General features: G+C 39.5%; 1 protein-coding gene across 20 annotated transcripts in view; it reads left to right on the top strand.

Moving 5' to 3' along the window:
- The window catches only part of Mast2 (microtubule associated serine/threonine kinase 2), a 173615-nt gene that overhangs the window by 102451 nt on the left and 50089 nt on the right, over nucleotides 1-21075 (top strand). For 17 of the 20 annotated variants that reach the window (XM_076564842.1, XM_076564841.1, XM_042271654.2 and 14 more), the window contains one exon: nucleotides 13888-13979. The exons of the other annotated variants lie outside the window; for them this stretch is intronic. In XM_076564842.1, coding sequence (XP_076420957.1) covers nucleotides 13888-13979 — 92 coding nt within the window. The remainder of the gene's footprint in view (nucleotides 1-13887; nucleotides 13980-21075) is intronic. 20 annotated transcript variants of the gene reach the window in all.

Here is a 21075-nt window from a genome sequence, read left to right as displayed (position 1 = left end):
CACAACACATATGTGGAGGTCAGAGGTCAACTTGGGGAGGTTGGTTCTGGCTTTCTCCACCTTGCTGGTTCTAGAGATGGAATTCAGATCATTAGGCTGGGCAGCAAACTCCTCTATTCCTGGAACCGTCTTACCAGCACTTTTAAATCACTTCCTTATTGACAAATACGTTATTAAAGTATTTGTAAATACTTGTAAATCCCTATTCCTCATCAAATTTTTAAAATTTAAATTTTTCTCATCACAATTTGACCCATTGAACTGGTGATGTTGCTCAGTGGTAGAATGGCCTGCCTATTGTGTTTTAGACTATAGGTTTGAGACCCAGAATCAATGAAAGAGGGGCGGGGGCAGGCATACATATATACATAATACATAGACACATAGGGGCATAGACAGACACATAGATCAATACATAGAATAATAACTTCCCCCACTGATTTTAGTGTCCTTTGATGATTGATGGCTTTAAGCATATTATTACATTACTTGGGTTGCTAAATAGTACTTTTCCACTTTAGAAAACTTTTAACTATATCACATGGACCTAATAGAATCCTATTTTACTTAATGTGGTATAATTTGTTTTTTAAAATATTTTTAAATTTTATTTTTATTTTACATATATGGGTGGATACTTTGCCTGCATTTTATTTGTGCACCACATGAGTGCTGTGGCCACAGAGGCCAAAAGAGGGTATTGAATTCCCCAGGAACTGCATTACGGACAGTTGTTAACTGCCATTGAGGTGCTGGAAATCTAACCTGGATCCTGTTAACTGTAAACTATCTCTTTCCCCCATAATCTGTCAATATGAGTGCTGGTGTTGAGAGGCGTTTCATATTGACTTCTATATCATATATATATATGTTATTTTTGTGAAACTTCCCTTCTGGCCCAGTAAAGTATTCCTGTGTAGTTTATCTTTCACTCTCTTCTCTAGCCCTGGATTTAGCCATTTTGATAAAATGCATAGTTCTTGTGAGTGGAGAATGTTATTTAAAAGAAGTTGCTGATACGTATGTACACTATTTTTAGGTAATGTGTGCATGTATTACACATCTTAAAACTCGTGGCTTACTTGATACCTCTGCTTTCATTTCTAGTTCATTTTAGCTTTCTATACTTTCTGTTTTTATAATTCCCCCCCCTTTTTTTTTGCTAATGAGAACCTTGACTCCAGTTATCTTCAATATTTTTTTTTCATTTTACAACTAATCTTTGTACCCTCTGACCATGTGTGGGTACAAAAGCTTTCTTTACCTTGTTAATTGTCCCGCACTTCGTGACACACCAGTACCAGTATTTTCTTTCTTTCTTTCTTTCTTTCTTTCTTTCTTTCTTTCTTTCTTTCTTTCTTTCTTTCTTTCTTTCTTTCTTTCTTTCTTTCTTTCTTTCTTTCTCTTCCCTCCTTCCCTCCCTCCCTCCCTCCCTCCCTCCCTCCCTCCTTTCTTTCTTTCTCTCTCTTTTCCCTCCCTCCCTCCCTCCCTCCCTCCCTCCCTCCCTCCCTCCCTCCCTCCCTCCCTCCTTCCTTCCTTCCTTCCTTCCTTTCTTTTTTCCTTTTCTTTTCCGGAGCTGAGGACCAAACCCAGGGCCTCTACCACTGAGCTAAATACCCCCCCCACACACACACACACACACTATTTTCTTTAAGTAGATAACATCTTTGTCAAGTCTTGCCAAATACCGCACTACCTACCCTTATCCACTTGACCACCACAGGTATCTAATGGTTTCTAAACTGAATGATTTAAGAAGGGGAGGAGAGAGAATTCAGAATCCACTGAATGTACCACAAGTAAGTGGGGATACGGCACGGTGATATACAGGGCTTGAAAAGAACAGGTTTTAAAGATATAATTTACATATTATGTAGTGTACCGATTATAAGTGATCTGGTAGTTTCGGGTTTTTTGGTTTTTTTTCCAATTTTGACTGAACTTCAGGGTTCTTGTTTTTTTTTTTTTTCTTTTTATTAAGAGATTTTCTATTCGTTTTACATATCAACCACGAATTCCCCTGTTCTCCCTCCTCCCACCCTCCAGCCTTTCCCCACAATCCACCCCCCATTCCCATCTCCTCCAAGGCAAGGTCTCCCCTGGGGAGTCAGCAGAGCCTGGTAGATTCAGTTGAGGCAGGTCCAATCCCCTCCTCCCTGCACCAAGGCTGAGCAAAGTATCTTAGCATAGGCACAAGGTTCCAGAAAGCTGGCTCATGCACTAAGGACAGGTTCTGGTCTCACTGCCTAGGGGCCCCCTAAACAGTTCAAGCTAAACAACTGTCTCACTTATCCAGAGGGCCTAATCCAGTTCCATGGGGGCTCTTCAGCTATTATTGGTTTACAGTTCATGTGTTTCCACTAGTTTGGCTAGTTGTCTCTGTACTTTTTCCATTCATGGTCATATCTCTTGCTCATATAATCCCTCCTCTCTCTCGTTGATTAGACTCCTGGAGCTCCACCTGGGGATTGGGCATGGATCTCTGCATCTCCTTCTATCAGTAACTGGATGAGGGTTCTATCATGATAGTTAGGGTGTTCAGCCATCTAATCACCAGAATAGGTCAGCTCAGGCACCGTCTCAACCATTGCCAGTAGTCTATAGTGGAGTCATCCTTGTGGATTCCTGGGGACCTCTCTAGCACTCTGCTTCTTCCTATTCCCATGGTGTCTTCATTTATCATGGTATCTCTTTCCTTGTTCTCCCACTCTGTTTCTGATCCAGCTAGGACCTCCTCCTCACTTATGCTCTCTTTCCCCCAACCCTTGCCCTTCATTGCCCCCCTCCCCCCAAGTTTGCTCATGTAGATCTCATCCATTTCTCCGTCGCTGGGCGATCACTGTGTCTTTCTTAGGGTCCTCTTTACTAGCTAGCCTCTCTGGTGCTGTGAGTTGCAGTCTGGTTATCCTTTGCTTTACATCTAGTATCCGCTTATGAGTGAGTACATACCATGTTTGTCTTTCTGGGTCTGGGTTACCTCACTCAGGATGCTATTATCTAGTTCTATCCATTTGCCTGCAAACCTCATGATGTCATTCTTTTTCTCTGCTGAGTAGTACTCCATTGTGTATATGTAGCACATTTTGTTTATCCATTCTTCAGTTGATGGGCATCTAGGTTGTTTCCAAGTTCTGGCTATTACAAATAATGCTGCTGTGAACACAGTTAAGCATGTGTCCTTGTGGTATGATTGAGCATTCCTTGGGTATATGCCCAAGAGTGGTGTAGTTGGGTCTTGAGGGAGATTGATTCCCAATTTTCTGAGAAAGCGCCATACTGATTTCCAAAGTGGCTGTACAAGTTTGCATTCCTGCCAACAGTGTAGGAGTGTTCACCTTGCTCCACATCCTCTCCAACATAAGCTGTCTTCATTGTTTTTGATCATAGCCATTCTGATAGGTGTAAGATGGTATCTCAGAGTCGTTTTGATTTGCATTTCCCTGATGACTAAGGATGTTGAGCAGCTCCTTAAATGTCTTTCAGCCATTTGAGCTTCTTCTGTTGAGAATTCTCTGTTTAGCTCTATAGCCCATTTTTTAATTGGACTGGTAAGTATTTTGATGTCTAGTTTCTTGAGTTCTTTACATATTCTGGAGATCAGCCCTCTGTCAGATGTGGGGTTGGTGAAGATCTTTTCCCATTCTGTAGGCTGTCGTTTTGCCTTATTGACTGTGTCCTTTGCCCTACAAAAGCTTCTCAGTTTTAAGAGGTCCTATTTGTTAATTGTTTCTCTCAGTGTCTGTGCTACTGGTGTTATATTTAGGAAGTGATCTCTGGTGCCAATGCATTCAAAACTACTTCCTGCTTTCTCTTCTATCATGTTCAGAGTAACGGGATTTATGTTGAGGTCTTTGATCCACTTGGACATAAGTTTTGTGCACGGTGACAGATATGGATCTATTTGCAATCTTCTACATGTAGACATCCAGTTATGCCAGCACCATTTGTTGAAGATGCAATCTTTTTTCCATTGTATAGTTTTGGCTTCTTTGTCAAAAATTAGGTGTTCATACATGTGCGGATTAATGTCAGGGTCTTCAGTTCAGTTTTATTGGTCCACATGTCGGATTTTATGCCAGTACCAAGCTGTTTTTATTATTATAGCTCTATAGTAGAGCTTGAAGTCAGGGATGGTGATTCCTCCAGAGGTTGTTTTATTGTACAGGATTCTTTTGTCTATCCTGGGTTTTTTGTTTTTCCATATGAAGTTGAGTATTGTTTTTTCCAGGTCTGTGAAGAATTGTGTTGGGATTTTGATAGGGGATTGCATAGAATCTGTAGATTGCTTTTGGTAAGATAGTCATTTTTACTATGTTAATCTTACCTATCCATGAGCATGGGAGATCTTTCCATTTTCTGGTATCTTCTTCAATTTCTTTCTTCAGGGACTTAAAGTTCTTGTCATACAGGTCCTTCACTTGCTTAGTTAGAGTTACCCCAAGGTATTTTATATTATTTGTGGCTATTGTAAAGGGTGATGTTTTTCTGATTTCTTTCTCAGCCCATTTGTCATTTGTATATAGGAGGGCTACTGATTTTTTTTTTTTGAGTTAAAAAAATCTTGTATCCTGGTAATTTTTATGTTTAGACAAGTAGGCAGTTGTCACCATAGTCTAAGTGTAGAACATTTCCTTTTCTTGGGAAGTTCCCTTTTACCCATTTATATTTAATCTTTGTGTTAGTCTTGCTCCTAGGCCAACATCTGGCCTGACATTTTATTTTATTTTGAGATTGGATCTCAATATTTAGTCTTGGCCTGCCTGGAGCTCACCATATAGACTAGCTGAGTTTGAGTTCATAGAGATCTGTCTGCCTCTGGAGTGCTGGAATTGAAGACATGTACCACCACACCCAATTTGAACATTTCACATACATGTAATTGTTGCAGTGTTTTGATTCTGACTTCTTTTATTTGATTTACATGAGTTTACATTTTAATAATGTTTAACATTATTCCCTTTTGGATATTGTTTTTTGTTTTGTTTTTCAAAACAGGATTTCTCTGTGTAGCTTTGCACCTTTCCTGGATCTCGCTCTTTAGACCAGGCTGGCCTCCAACTCACAGAGATCCGGCTGCCTCTGCCTCCAGAGTGCTGGGATTAAAGGCGTGCACAACCACCGCCTGGCAAAAAAAAAAAAAAAGTATTTTGTTTAGTCACCAGTTGATAGACATTTGGATTGTTTCCATTTAGGACTATTACACATAATTACATATGCTATTTCTGTGACCATTTGTATACACTTTTTTTTATGTCTTCTCCCTCCTTTCCAGACCATATCCTTTGTTGGGGAGGGGATAGGATGCACATGAGTGTGAGGATGCCTGGAGAGGGCAGTACTGGATGGCAGATCTGGAGCTGAAGATACCTGATATGGGTACTGGGGATAAAATGATTGTCCTCTGCAAGAGCAGTAAGCACTCTTAACTTCTGAGCCATCTTTCCAGCCCCTGTCAGAAAGAGGATGAAGAGGCTAGTTAACCTTAAGATTTGGTTAAAACAAGAATTTCTAATGGGCGGCTTAATTCAGGAGAAATGCCACAAGTTTTAGAGAAAAGGAATTTGGGGCTTCTAATAAAGGCCTTCCCTTTAGATTATTTGATTGGTAGCTTTGGGAGTGGGGAGGATTCTGGCTATCTGTTGCTATGGAAATACATTAATTTGTTTAAGATTAGAAAAATTAACTGGAGGCAGAGTCAGGTGGATCTCTGAGTTTCAGGATAGCCAGGGCTGCACAGAGGAACCCTGTCTTGAAAAAGAAAAAAGAAAAATTGACCATGCTGGAGGCACTATTTCTAAGTGACATGAATATCTCTTGGGGATTATTGTAGAGGAGAAGTAGACATAATTCCTAACACATTTTTTAGTTTGTGTAATATTTCAGAAGATGGTAAGTGCTCTTGGGAAGTAAAGATAAAGGAGTACACGTCCTAGAATTATATAGGAAAATGAGGAAGATAGCATTTTAAAGGAATAAGGAGTTTATGCCATGTATTGCTGAAAAAGAAGGGCATTCTAGATAAAGGGAACAATTTGTTAACGCTACACCTATCAGCTACTTGTTTCTATTTAGAAACAATAGCCTTTGGAAGATTTTGACCAGAGGAGTGAAGTCATATAATTTATACTTGAAGTCATTAATGTGCTGCTTGTGTTAGGAATAGAGTAGAAGTAGGAAAAGAGGATAAATGAGAAAGAGAGAATTGAAGTAATCTGTGTAAGAGAAATAGAATGCATCAGTGACAATTATTACTATGTAATGTTTAATACCTCCCTTTATTGGCAAGAAAAGGCGTATTTTCTACTATGCTCATAACTTGGTCTTAACAAGGACATCATCTTGGTTATTACTGTGAAACAATGTCTGGAAATGCTTGGCCTGCACTGGCTTCAGGTTCTCTATCTTATTTATACTGAATGAAATAGAAGTGGTCTTTTCCTGACCCTAAAGGAACTAGCCAAGTGCCCAAATAGGAGCTAGACCTCTGGGATTGCAAATTCGGAGATGTTTAAGGAATCTGCAGCCGAGCATCCTATCCACACGGTTGCTTCACAATTTAGTGATGTTTCAGAGATTGTGTGGGGTGCCTGAGACCCTGCTCCCACTGTCCATTAAGATGGCCACAGTGAGGCATGTAAGATGAAATGCCAGGCCTCACTGTGACTGACCAGATTTTTGTAGTTAGCAGCAGAGCATCAGCTCAGCAGAACTTTCAGGTTACTTGTCATCAGTCCAGTTAGTATACCTGACTCTTCAGACACCGAGTGCTTTCTTCTCACTGAGATGAAAAAATGAAGTCTTGATCCTCTTCTTATCTTGGGGAAATAGCTAGAGCCTCCTGAAAAGGAAAAGTTAGCTAGTTCCTTGTTTTGGATCTCAGCTGATCAAAGTGTACCATCTGTACCGAAGTGTCTGACCTTTCTTCTCCCTCTAGTAGCTCTTAACAGATTAGCCAAGTGAGATTATGTGTACCTTTGTTAAAAGGCATGTGGCCTAGAAACATGATCTTTGGTGTTCTGTATTTTACTTTAAAGTTCAAAGAAGCAAATATAGTTCAAATCAATTATTGATCCCTTAAGTTTCATGGGATTTTCATTTTTATACGTAGTAAGTTTAGATATAATAATTTGATCTACATGTAACAGGTAAACGTACATTGTCTTTATTTTAGTCCTTATAGCAAATAATAATCATTAATTTATTCATTTAGTAAACATTTGAGAGCCTGCCTTTCATGTTCTAGGCCTTCAGCAGTGTGCAGTAAGCAAAGCAAAAGTAAGTCACTGTCCTCTTCAGAGTCTGAGTCTAATGGGAAAACAGACAGCAAAATGGATGTGTAAAATATTTAGTGTTGTGATAATGGTAAGTACTGTGGAGAAAACTGTATCAAGAAATGAGGATACAGTTTAGAAGGGGTACAATTTTAAATAGAATGCTTAGGACAGTAGTTCTCAACTTGTGGGTTGTAACCCCTTGTGGTCAAATGACCCTTTCATGGGGGTCACCTAAGACCGTCAGAAAACACAGATATTTATATTACGATTCATAACAGTAGCAAAATTATAGTTATGAGGTAGCAACAAAAATAATTCTGTGGTTGGGGGTCACCACAACATGAAGGTCTATGGTTGGGGTCACCACAATATGTGGGTCTCATGAGGGTCTCTGGTTAGGGTCACCACAATATGAGGGTCTCATGAAGGTCTATAGTTGGGGTCACCACAATGTGAGGTATTAAAAGGTCACAGTATTAGGAAAGTTGAGAACCACTGGCTTGAGGGAAATTCACTAATGATGTATTAAACAAAGACGTGAAGGAGGTAAGGGACCAAGCTCAGGTCCTTTCTGGGGAAAACGTTCTAAGCAAAAGTATTGTCAGCCTTGAAGCAGTGATTTATTTTTCAGATTCATCTATTGTGTGAGTCAACAATTCCTTCCTTGCTATTGCTGAGTAATCTTCCATTGAGTAGAATGGTTTATTTATCATTCAGTCATCAGTACCTGGGTACGGGCTTTTGGTTTGTGTTTGTTTTGTTTGTTTGTTTGTTTTTGGCTGTCACAAATAATAACATACTATTGAGTTCTGCTGTTTCCTCCATTCTGATTATCTCTGCTTAATTGATAATTAATACATAATTTAGAACATTGATACTTAATTCAATTATTGTTTCAGTTTGATTTAGTATTACTATCTATTGTCTTACATTTACTTTCTATTTAGCTCAACTGCACTTCTTTTTGTGAGTCCATTTTATTTCAATTCTTTCCATTTTTTTACAATATGTTGTACTAATTTATAGTACAATAAAAGTATACTTTGTTATAGTTTACCCTCATACCATGTCATATTTAATGTAAGAACTTTGAAGCAGACTAATTCTATTTCTTTTCTCCAGCTTTGATGCTATAAATCCCAAGATAATAATAATTCCTTTAAAAAATACAAATACTTAAAAAAATAATACTTTGAATATTGAGGACTATACCCCTTTGTTACACTTGTTTTCTTCGTATTAATCTTTGTCTATCAATTTTCTTTTTTGTGATCAAAGAACCTAATGTCATCTTCTGGGTTACCTGTAATGCTTAAAGTTCATCTCAAGCCAATAATAAATAAATAAATAAATAAATAAATAAATAAATAAATAAATAAATAAATAAATAAATAAATAAACAAATAAATAAACAAATAAATAAACAAATAAATAAACAAATAAATAAACAAATAAAATAAAAATTAAAAAATGTCGTTTAAAGTATTCTAATAGGAATATGGGATTTATATTTATGCTCATTTCTAGTGGCTTCTTTTTGTAGTCATCCAAATTTGCATCTGCTATCATTTTCCTTTGGCCTAAGGGGCTTCATTTAAGTAATTGCTTGTGTGATTGGTTTTGTTTATTTGTTTGTTTTATTTTGGTGGTGTTTCTCTGTGTAGCTTTGGTGCCTATCCTAGACCAGGCTGGCCTTGAACTCAGAGATCCACCTGCCTCTGCCTCCCAAGTGTTGGTATTAAAGGTGTGCGCTACCACCACCCAGCTTAATTTATTTTTGAGAAAGGTTCCCCCCACACACAAATTTATGTGTCTATAATGCCACCTGTGCATAGGTTCCTTCAGAGGCCCAAAGAAGTCATTGGATTTCACTTGGAGTTAGAGTCACAGGCCGTTAAGAACTACCTGATGTGAATGCTAGGAACTGAACTCAGAACCTTTGGAAGGACTGCAAATGCTCTTAACCACTGTGCCTTCTCACCAGGAAGGGCCTTGTAATGTAGTCCAGGTTGCCTATAACTTGTGATCCTCTTACTGCTGCCTGTGGAAGTTTCTTAGGTATCAAAGCAAAAGCTCAGTTCATAAAAGCAAAAATAAGAAACAGGAGTCCACCAAACTGAAAAGCTCCTGCACAGCAAAGGAAGTAGTCAACCATGCTGAGTTTTTCTACTAAGTCTGTCCTTTGTCCAATGAAAGGCAGAGTTGGCGTATAAGGGAAAGTGGATTGACTGTTTGAGGATAATATGTGAATTAGTTTTTTGGAGAGACATCAGTAGTTTTTAAGCATAGTAAATATCCTCTCACTAGACTCTTCCCATTCTCTGGGATCTTGTGTCTCTGTCTTTAACACCATTGTTTAGCTCTCCTCTCCGGAGTCAAACCTTCCCTGTACAACTGCTCCCACTCCTCCCAGGACAGTCTCACCTCCTTTGTCTTTCCCTCCTTGTCACCACTTCTCCCTGGTTCCCTCTCTTCCTGTTTTCTCTCTCTTCCCCATAGGTCTGTTTATTTCAGTTATAGACTTCATTCCTTACAGCCTTCCTGGCACCTGGAACAGTGCCTAGTATGTAAAAGGTAGTCTATTCAATAAGCATATATTTTGATTACTCTCAATGGCAAACTTCCCTAATGCCTTTTTTTTTTTTTTAATGAAGACGAACTCATTAGTATGTAATGCCAACAACCTTCTCAGAAAAGTTGCAGGTTTCTAACTTCACAGAATCTAGTACTGTTCGTGCTTCTTTATACTCATCAGCTTCTTCTAAGTCTCTTTCACTTTCTGGTATCTGTGGAAGATCTCTATATGCAGCCTCTAACCTTTACTGGCTCTCTGGGATCATCATTCAAGACTCTTGCATGATTGCTGACTGCTTTTAAATGACATCATTTTCACCATCTTCAGCTTTCTTTTTTTTTTTTTCAGTCTTTTTATCTTGTTGCTTTGTTTATTTTTCATTTATTACTTTTTCATTTACATGCTGGTCTTGATCTTGCTCTGCCTTATAAGGAGGATCCTGTCAGCCATGGGTGGGTGGGGGGATGGCAGGGGAAGCAGAGTTCTTGAAGCCTTTTTGTTTTGTTTTTCTTCCCAATGTTTTTAATGTTTCTTTCTAGTGTAATTAAGAGATAGGCTGACTTTCAAATACATTTATAAATTCTTCTTAGTAACAAATATGGTTTAAAATGGCTTTCCATCATGATGTGGTTTTTTCTGACCATAGGAAAAACAAGCCTGTTGTTAACTTGTAAGGAAATTCAGTTTTATTGAATTTCCAGCTCCAAAATGAGGATGTTAGGTAATTCATCAATTAACTATATGTGAAAATACCAATTTAACAGATTGTGTTAATTGGCTTCATTTTTTTTATGATAAAACATTGAATTTGTGAGATAAAACTGTGATCTTTTTGTGTATTTTCTTGCTTATTAATTTTTGCAGAGGTCAAACTCAGGGCCTTACATGTGCTTGACAAGTGCCCTACACTAGCCTAGATAAAATAATATTTTGACATGTGTTTAGTTTCCAAATTTAAGTTTACAATTTAGAACAAGATTGTTGCCCTTAGAGATGTTCTTGGGTTTCTTCAGGAAGCAAACTTAATTAACACTTGAAAAATGCTACTCAAGACAAAAGTCAGGGCAGCTGCATAAGTTATTCCAAGTTAGAACACACTGAATAATTAAAAGGATAAACGATGCTGGTTGGTCGGCCACTGCAGAACCCAATGTTAGTTTTTAGAGCTTTAATGGAGGGAAAGAGGGGAGGAGCCAGGCCTGAAGGAGGGAACAGAACAAGAACAGAGAGAGGAAACACAGGAAGAGAAGCACAGAGAGCGTGGGGATCAGTGTCCAGCTTTTAAAGTGGTACATAATTGCCCACTGATGACATAAGGTGCTAGACATGCGCATGTATAAATCCTAGCATTCCAGACTTGCTTATTATAAAAAAGCAAGTAAATAGGAATGGGGCGTCGTTTCTCCCAGAAAAACTGCTTCCAACTGACTTGGTGGGCGTCAGTTGGCTCTTAGGGGGAATAGGGAAGGGGGGGTCTTCGGAGGTAGACAGGTGTTGTTGCTCTGGAGCCGTGCATCTCTCTTGGATTGGCACTCTGGCTGTTTTTGTATCTGACAGGATGCTGGTGAGACAGGAAAAAGCCTGATGTAGGTCTGACCTGTCCAGATGGATTTAAGCTGGTTTCTGGAGCTTGGGAAAAATTTTGAAATTGTTAAGAAGCAGCCATGAGAAAATTAATGACCATGGTAGCGTTTAGTTCTCTGCTTGTATTGATTAGTGTTAATGAGAGAGACAGAGAGATTGGAACATGTTTTTAAGCTTTATCAGAGACAGATTGTTTAAGGTACCTGTTTCCTTTACTAGTTTAGCATCCAGGAGACATAGGTGATCAATTGTTAAAAGCATTTAACAGTAATAGATAGTTATATTAAAGTCTGTTTTTGCAGAGCCCAGACACTTTTGGGTCTAAGGGTGTAAATACCTTTTAGCTGTTACAGTTTCTTCCTTGATGATCTCTGGACTCCAGTTCTGTGGTGGTCCTGTACCATTAGCTGAGCAGTGAGTTGGAACAGGGAACTGGGAAGAGAAAAACTTGTGGTGCATGAGAACTTATTTCTTTGGAATTAGGGACAAGGCAGAGATCAGGGCCCTGTAAGCACAGACAGGTGGGTCTGGAGTGAGGCACATGGAAGGGAGCAATGAAATGAAAGCTCCTATCTTAGCTGGAAATCTTTTCCCATTAAATAACCCTGAGAGTACAATTAAGTCTGGTGAGGTAGGTAAGGCTGTCCTCCCTACCCCGACAATAGGGAAACAAGGGGAGGTGACATCCCAAAACTCCCAGGAACCAGGTCAGTGGCTCTGGTGTCCAGAAGGAAAGAAACGGATTGCTTCCCTGCTGTGTTCTGGGTTCTCTTCAAGCTTGTAGCCAAGCCTAGGTCTGCTGGAGATCTTAGCTTGATGTTTCCATGCCATATTGGTGCCTGGGGGCAGTGAGCTGACTGGTTGTCTTTCTAGGCGGCACTTTGAACAAGGCTGTTGATGGCCTGGCAGGGCACTTGCTAGTCCGTGACCTTTTTCCTCACTTAAAACAGGGACCCAACAGCTTTCAGGAGCCAGGATGTGCCAGCACTTGGTAATTTTGTTCTTGGGCTTTCTAGGGCTTTTTTATGTCTTCCGTGGTCCACCTTGAATGCTACAGATGACACTTTCGCCTCTGGGGTCAGGAGCCTTGTTCTCAAGATGCTTAAGTTTTAGTTGGGGAGGTCTGGGGAACAAGAGATGGATTTTACTCCGTGTCTTGAATTTTTTTTTTTTTCTTCCTTGATGTTTACTGGCTGGAGGACAGCTTTTGGAAGACTTACCTGAGGGCAGGCTATAAACTGAGCTCTGGCTCAAGAGCCATCTTGACTATTGTAAACTTATTTGCATGGATTCTAGTCCACTTCTAGACCCAACATCTTGAGAACGAGTGGGAGGAATTAAGGTTAGTTAGGGTGAGAGTCAGCAGAAGAGCCCACAACAGTAGAGAGCCTGCCCACTCGTTTAGGAGTTAGGTGGGGTGGGTTAATGCCCACCCACTGCCGGAGAGCGGAAAGCAGAAGTCAGATAGATAGAAATGGTTGCATGTGGCAGAGAAAACATCAGAAATGGGGAAGGAGAAGGGTTCAGAGCTTTAGCAGAAAGCTTGGGGATAAAGTAACTTTTTATTTGCCCATCCTGCGAAGCTTTTATGCGGCCAGATTTACTGGTATCTGCCCCATTGTCCCATGGCTGCAGCTGAGAGAGAAAAATAAAAAATTAAAATAACAAACCAAATCCTAGGCTGCTATCCCAAGCATCTTTGAGGTAGAGGAAGGATCTGTAAATCAGCACAAGTTACACTCCCCGCCCTACTCCCACTTCGTCAAGGGAGGGATAAGGGCTGGGAGCATATGCAGTGGACCACCTGGTGGTCCGAGCATCCTATAGAATGTGTCCTTGCCAGTGCAGCCCGAAGACCACCCCTGGGGAGTCCAGCGTAGGAGGAACATAGGTCAGGCTGCAGCCACGGGAAGAGACTCACCAATCTTGGAGAGAGGCAGCGGCTGCTGGACACAGCAGTGGGAGCCGTGGCGGCAGGTCCAGCGGCTGGAAAAAGGCGCCCTCGGCTATGCCCCAGACGCTGAGTGTGCAAAATTTCCTATCCGAGGTCACAACACCAATGAAAGGATGAATGGCGCTGGTTGTTCAACGGAAGAGTCACGGCCATGACAGAACCCAATTAAAGTTTTTAGAGTTTTAATGGAGGGGTGGGGGTGGGGAGCCAGGCTTGGTTGGGGAGGGAAGTGGGGAGCAGAGCAGAGAGGAACAGAAAAGGGAGGGTGGGGGTCTGCATTCAGCTTTTTAAGGCTGGTACATGTCGCCCACTGATGATGTAAGACACCAGACAAAACCCCGAGCTCCGCATTTACAGAATCCTAACAATAATGACATCTGAGAGTTTTACATTGTAATTGCTGAACAGTGAAGTTTAAAAAAGCACTGCTAATCCCAGGGAGTTGTGCTGCTTAGGTGCCTCCATAACCAACCATAACTGACATTTGGTTTTTATTGCAGTTGTCGGACAAGTAATCGCAAGAGCTTGATTGTAACCTCTAGCACATCACCTACACTACCCCGGCCACACTCCCCACTCCATGGCCACACAGGTAAGTGCTTGCAGGTTTTAAAAAAAAGCATGTCCACAGATACCAGGTTCCTTTCCTATTTCTCACATTGTGGGTTCAGCATTGTCTGACTAAGGCATATAAAGTTCAGACTTCCTTGCTTTCTGTGGGAGAATGTGTACAGTAGGCTTTTGACTCCTCATGTCTTCCTTGTCCTTACAATATTCCTTCTATCTTACACATGTCTTGAAACCACTTGTGTGTTCTGATCCATGGCCTCTGTTCTAATGTTTTCTCCCACATATGGCTTTAGTTATCTTGGGTCATATGATAACCATCCAGTAGCATTTTGTCCTACTGTCGTGTGACAGATTTTTTTCTGGAGAGACATAACACACATCTACTCATTGCAGATAGGGATCCTATGATAGACCAAAGTACAGGTACCACCAAAGTCCACTTAGTGTTGAGCCAGTGAGTTGTATTGGGGTCACTTACAGGAGCAGAAGTGGCTCAAAGACACCTGCATCATCCCAGCCCACCCCAGCACAGAGGACAGCTCACAAAGGCTGGGAGCCCAGAGCACACCGCACAGCCTACAGGCAGCGCAGCAGGTTGTAGGGTGTCCCTTCCAAGTGACTCGTTGGTCTAAACCTCTTTTAGGCAACTCAGCTCAGTTTTTTCTCCTTTTAGGCAGTTGGTCTGGTCTCAGTGTCTTGGCTAGTTTAAAAGTCATTTTTTATAGCTTAGCTTTGTTTGAGGGACTCTCAGCTTTTATTGTTTACTCTGGCAGGGAGAACCCTAGTGGATCTGGTCAGTTTTAGGGACTTCCTGAAGCTATTTTGAGTTGTTTACCTTCCTGATTAAGAAGCTTCCCTGCAGGGTGGAAAGTTTTGATCTTTGAGAAAACTGTTAATCACACCTACCATGCCCAAGAATCAGGTCAAACAGGATTTTTCCCACGTTGTGAGGATTCCTGTTAACTTTCCATGCTAAAACTAAAAGGAAACAAAAATGTGAGAGATGTTTGCTTCATTTTAACATTGATTTTACATGTTAGAACTTAAACATACAACTTTGTGTAGTCATTCTCAGCTCCATCTAGAATATGAACTTTTACAGATAGTAGTGTAAGAGCTGATTTATTTGCTTCTGATTAAGATAGATACATATTTACAATGAGGTTAGCACTGACTCAGGCCTATACTACTTCCTAGGAGAGGGACAGAAGACCTCATTTGACTTAGCCAGGTACTTTGTTCTAGGCTTGTATTATGAGAGTCAGACCCACCTTTGCTGAAAGAACTGCTGTGTACTCTGAAGTTCATTGTCACAGTGTTTACAACAGAACCTCTTAACATAGGGTTAATGGAAATGGAGCAGACTTGGAATGATAAGATAGGAAATCCAGATTTCCTAACCCTTGGGTACTATTATCCTAAGCCTGACATTCATTTTTGTCTTTGAACAATAAAAGGGGATATTGTGTAGTGAAACAGATTTGTATCAAACTCATTAAGATTGATATAGTCTTATGGATTTGTCTTTTTGCTCATGGTTTACTGAGTGTTTGATTAGATGTCAATAACCTGAGAGAGATTCTGATTTAAATTTCATCTTTGGAGAAGGGGCTCATCTGAAACACTGTCACATCAGAAGACACCAGTAACAATAAAGCGTTTACAGGCAATTATTAGACATATTTGACTTTTAAAGAAAAGCTCTCATTTTTTCATATATACATATACATATATATATATATGTATATGTATGTATGTATATATATGTGTGTATATATGTATATATATGTATGTATATATGTATGTATGTATGTATATATATAATGTATGTCCCTGGGGTGTTTTGTTTTGTTTTTTAAGTGGGTTTTGGTTTTCTTAAATAGCACTCCTACCCGAGAACTTTGTAGAATTTCAGCATATGTGTGACCTGTATTTTCATTACATAAAAATAAATCTAGCTCATCTCCACCCTGTACATAGCTGTAAACATGAGTACTGAGCAGTAATTACTACTGGCTGCTGCTCTCTGAGATGATTATCTCTAGATTTCCGACAGAGTTTAGGACTAAATCTTCCTTACCCAAGTGGCTTTGATTGAAAACACCACATGGTCTTTTCTGCCTACCTGGGTCTGTAAACTTTGAGTTTTTATTTATTAGTATTTATAACATGCCTAGTACTTCATAAATGTTTGCATCACATCATCATCTTTTAGCAAACCACAGCAGAAAATCCAGAGAAGAATAGGCATGAAAGCCCACTCCAGGGTTGAATGCAGAGTATTCTTAATCAGCTGTTAGAAGAAGCACTGGTTGCTCCATACAGATCAAACTTGACATCAGTTATATTGTCAAATCTTAGACACCTGAAATTTCTAAGTCCTATTTGCTTTGCCCTTGGATTCCAATCTATTGAGTAATAAAGATCTGTTAATTTGAAAGTAACTAAATAAATTATGTACAGTTCAATTTAGTATTATCTCTTTTTTATTTTAAATTATATGTCTAAGTATGTTCATGTAAGTACGGGTGCCCATGGAGGCCAGAGATGTTGGATTCCCTCTGTAGCTGGAGTTACAAGTGATTTTGTGTTGTCAGAGTATTGTGAACTGAACTCTGGTTCTGGAAAAACAGTACAGTTCTTGACTGCTGAGCCATCTTTTTAGCCTATAGCATTAAATATCTTATAAACAATTCTAGTACAATTCTAGTAAAATTGGTTCAGTAGGCACTTCTGGAAATGGACATTTCTTAGTTTTGTTTTATTTGGGGGGACATGAGAGATACTAGGGTTCAAACCTAGGGCCTTGTGAATACTGTACTTCCTAGTCTATTTTTTAAGTGATCCTTATTTTTTAGATTAGTTTTAGACTAATAGCAGAACTCAACAAGATACATACTCTCTGTCCCCACACACAAAGAGGCTCTCTATTGTCAGTGTTCCCTACCAGAATGGTACATTTGTTGCAGTTGGTAAACCTACACTGCTATATCATTTCTACCCAAACAGTAGTTTTGCATTTGAGTTGACTACTGATGGTACACATTAGCACATTTATAGTGGTAAGTGTTCCCTGTTGTAGTACCATGCAGAACATTTCCACTGCTATACTTATTTTGTTGATTTTCTTCAAATGTTGAACTGGTCATTCCTGTGATAAGTCCTATTTGGTCATGGAGTATAGTTATTTTTAAGCATTGCTAGATCAACTTATTAATAATTTATTGATAATTTTGCATCTGTTCCTGAAAGATAATTGTCTGTGGTTTTCATCTTTGTGTTTGTCTGATTTGGAAATTTGGCTTCAGAATAAACTGAGACGTATTCCTTATATTTCTCTCTTCTGGAACAGCTTGTGAAGAATAGGTATAATTTTTTTGTGAAATGTCTGGTTGAATTTACCAAATGAACCTGTCTAGAACTGGTGCTTTCTGTCTTGGAAGGTTAACCAAGTATTGATTCAATTTCTTTGGTAGATTGAGACTTGTTCATATTACCTATTTCTTAATATGAAATAGTTTTGTTAAATTATGTCTTTTACAAAATCAGTCCATTTTAATTAGGTTATGAGATTTGTGGACATAGAATTATTCATAGTATTTCTTAACTAATGCTTTTATTTCATGAGATCTTTCTTTAGTGGTAACCAACCCTTAATTCCTGGTCTTAGTTGTTGTGCTGTGGCTCCCTCTCCACCTCTTGTGTTTTCTCACATGCTCTTCCTCACCCTTCCTTGACAGATTGGCTTCTCTTTTCAAATAACCAACTTTAGGTCATGTTGATTTTTCTCTATTTCTTGTTTTCAATTTTATCATATTTCTAGAATTATCTTCTTCTGCCTAAATAGTTAATAATTTAATTAGCTTTTTCTCCTAGTTTCAAAAAGTGTAAACTTAGAATATGAGTTTAGATTGTCTGTTCTAACATGCATCAATCCTTTGAAGTACTGACTTCACTGCATCTAAAAATTTTGATAAACTGAGCTTTTTCAGAGTATAATTAGTATTTGGAGAGTTTTCCAGATATCTTTCATTTATTGATTTCTAACTTAATTATGGTGGTATTTTATTTGTACTGAAATGTGATTTTAATTGTATGTTAATAAATAAAGTTGCCCCGGGGGTCAGAGCTGTTAGAGCCATAGCAAGAGCATGGCGGTGGTGGTGCACACCTTTAATCCCAGCACTTGGTAGAAGAGCTAGGTAGATCTCTGTGTGTTCAGGGATACAGCCAGCATTGGAGACACACGCCTGGAGAGACCTGGAGGGCTGTACATACAGGCAGTGACGAGGCAGTCACATGCTTGGGTTTACAACCAATGAGAAGGCAGAACAGAAAGACTATGTAAAGACATACACACAGGAAGTAGGTCTCTTTCAGAGAGGTAGGAGCACCGCAGGAGGAAGGGTAAGGTTTTAGCTCTGAGCTCTGACTTCTTGGCTTTCTCTTTTACATTGGTTCTGTGTTTCTTATTTAATAAGACGGTTGGTTACATCTACACTTAATTCATTTTGTTCTAAGACAATATGAAATGATTTCTGTTCTTTTAAGCTTGGTGAGATATATTTTGTTACCAAGAATGTGGTCTGTTTTGATCAGTGTTTTATATGAACATTAAAAAGTAGGTAGATATTTTTTATATTCATGTGATTTACTATGATAAGCTTAACTAAGTTCTCAGTAATTTTCTGCCTCCTGCACCCTCCATTTCTGTGGAGAGGACATACAAATTTCTAACTATTATGTCATCTTCTGTCACCCCTGATTCTGTTCATTTTTGCCTTATGTGTTTTGATGCCCTGTTGTTGGGTAAATACACTTCAAGACTTGGTTAAGAACCCTTGGGGTTCTAACAGAGCATCCAGATTTAGTTCCCAGCTGTGCTCCCCTCCATGATGGCTTCAGATGTCTCTAACTCTGGTTCTTGGGGGAATCGAACATCTTCTTTCTGGCTTCATCAGGCACCAGGCATTCATGTGGAACACATACATACATGCAAGCAGACAAAACCACTCATACACATAAGATAATAAATCTTTATTTTTAAAAAATCCTACTATGTGTTGTTTTTTCAACAAGTGCTGGGAATTCAACTACATGCTAGACCAAATGCCCTACCACTGAAGTGATGCCCTTCTTGAATCCTTTATTATTATGTAATGCTTCTTTTTGTCTCTAATATATTTCCTTGTTTTACTATCACCAATATTTGAAACAAGTAGATCTAACCAGGTTTTTTGTTTTGTTTTATTTTTAATTATTACACTGGTATATCTTTCTCCATTCCCTTTCTTTTAACCTGTGTGTGTCCTTATATTGAAAGTTAGTTTCTTGTAAACATAGTTGTCTGTAATCAGGAAGCAGAGAGTGATAAGTGCTTGCACTCAGTTTGTTTTCTCCTTTTTATGCAGTTCAGAATCCAAGCTCTTAGAAAGGCCTGCCCATCCCTACCTCAATTAATCTAATCTAGTCAGTCCCTCAAAAGCATGTCTAGAGGGCTTGCCTTATGAATTAATTCTATAGCTTGTTAAGTGACAGCCAATATTTATCATCATTGTCATTATTTTGAACATACTGTTATCTGTTAAGTGAATTAAGAATGAGAAAAATTGGGGCTGTAGAGATGACTTAGTGGTTAAGAGCACTTGCTGTTCTTCCCTCTAGAGAGGATCATTCAGTACTTAGTACCCACATGACAGCGCCCAAGCATTTATAACTCTGGTTCCAATGGATCTGCTGCCCTCTTTAGGCCTCCAAAGGTACCAGGTATGCAAGTGGTATAAACACATGTAGGCAAAATACCCACAGAGAAGATAAAAATCTAAAAATAAATAAATAATTTTAAAATTTTTACTTTTTTTAAAAAATTAAATAGGTGCTAGAGCTGGGCATGGTGGCTCATGCTTTTAATCCCAGTACTAGGGCAGCAGAGGCAGATGGGTCAGCTGGTTTACATAATGAGATCCAGGTCAGATAAGACTACATAGTAAAAACCTGTTTCAAAAAATAGATAAATAAAACTTTAAAAAGAGGTACTCGAAATGATTTTTAAAAGAATAAGAAAAATTATTTTTATTTCATGTGCATTAGTTGTTTTGCCTGCATATATGTCTGTATGAGGGTGTGGAATCCTCTGGAACTGAAGTTACAGTTGTGAGCTGCCATGTGGGTTTGGGGAATAAACCTGGGTCCTCTGGAAGGGCAACCAGTGCTCTTAACCACTGAGCCATCTCCCCAGCCTGAAAAATGATTTTTAAAATAATAAGAGCCAGGTAGTGGTGGCGCACACCTTTAATCCAGCACTCGGGAGGCAGAGGTAGGCAGATCTTTGTGAATTTGAGGCCAGCTTGGTCTACAGAAAAAAGTCTAGGAAAGGTGCAAAGCTACACAGAGAGACCCTGTCTCGAAAAACCAAAAAAAAAAAAAAACCAAAAAAAAAACAAACAAGCTGGGTGGTGGCGGCGGCGGCGGCGGCGGCGGCGGCGGCGGCGGCGGCGGCGGCGCACGCCTTTAATCCCAGCACTCGGGGGGGGGGGGGGGGGGGGGGGAGGGCAGAGCCAGGTGGATCTCGGTGAGTTCGAGGCCAGCCTGGGCTACCAACTGAGTCCCAGGAAAGGCGCAAAGCTACACAGAGAAACCCTGTCTCGAAAAACAACAACAACAAAAACAAACAAACAAAAAAAAAAAAACAAAAAGAAAAAGAAAAATCAGTTTTTATTTAGCTTCACTTGATATGCTTTCTTTATACAGAATTTTTTTTAACCTATATATATTTTTATTTTATTTTATTTTATTTTTTTTGCCCCTAGTGGTTGGAGAGATAGCTGTGGGTGCTGGGAACTGAACTCTTACATTTTTGGTTGTGAGCCTAGCCTTTAACGGCTGAGCCGTGTCTCCAGACCTATATAATTTATTCTTTTTTTTGTTTTTGTTTTTGTTTTGTTTTTTTGAGACAGGGTTTCTCTGTAGCTTTGGTGCCTGTCCTGGACTAGCTCTGTAGACCAGGCTGGCCTGGAACTCACAGAGATCCACCTGCCTCTGCCTCCCGAGTGCTGGGATTACAGGCGTGTGCCACCACCGCCCGGCTATAATTTATTCTTAATGGCCTTTTTTTTTTT

Source organism: Peromyscus maniculatus, chromosome 2 (genome assembly GCF_049852395.1).
Source record: "Peromyscus maniculatus bairdii isolate BWxNUB_F1_BW_parent chromosome 2, HU_Pman_BW_mat_3.1, whole genome shotgun sequence".
NCBI lineage: Eukaryota > Metazoa > Chordata > Mammalia > Rodentia > Cricetidae > Peromyscus > Peromyscus maniculatus.
This window is presented reverse-complemented; position numbering and strand designations above follow the sequence as displayed.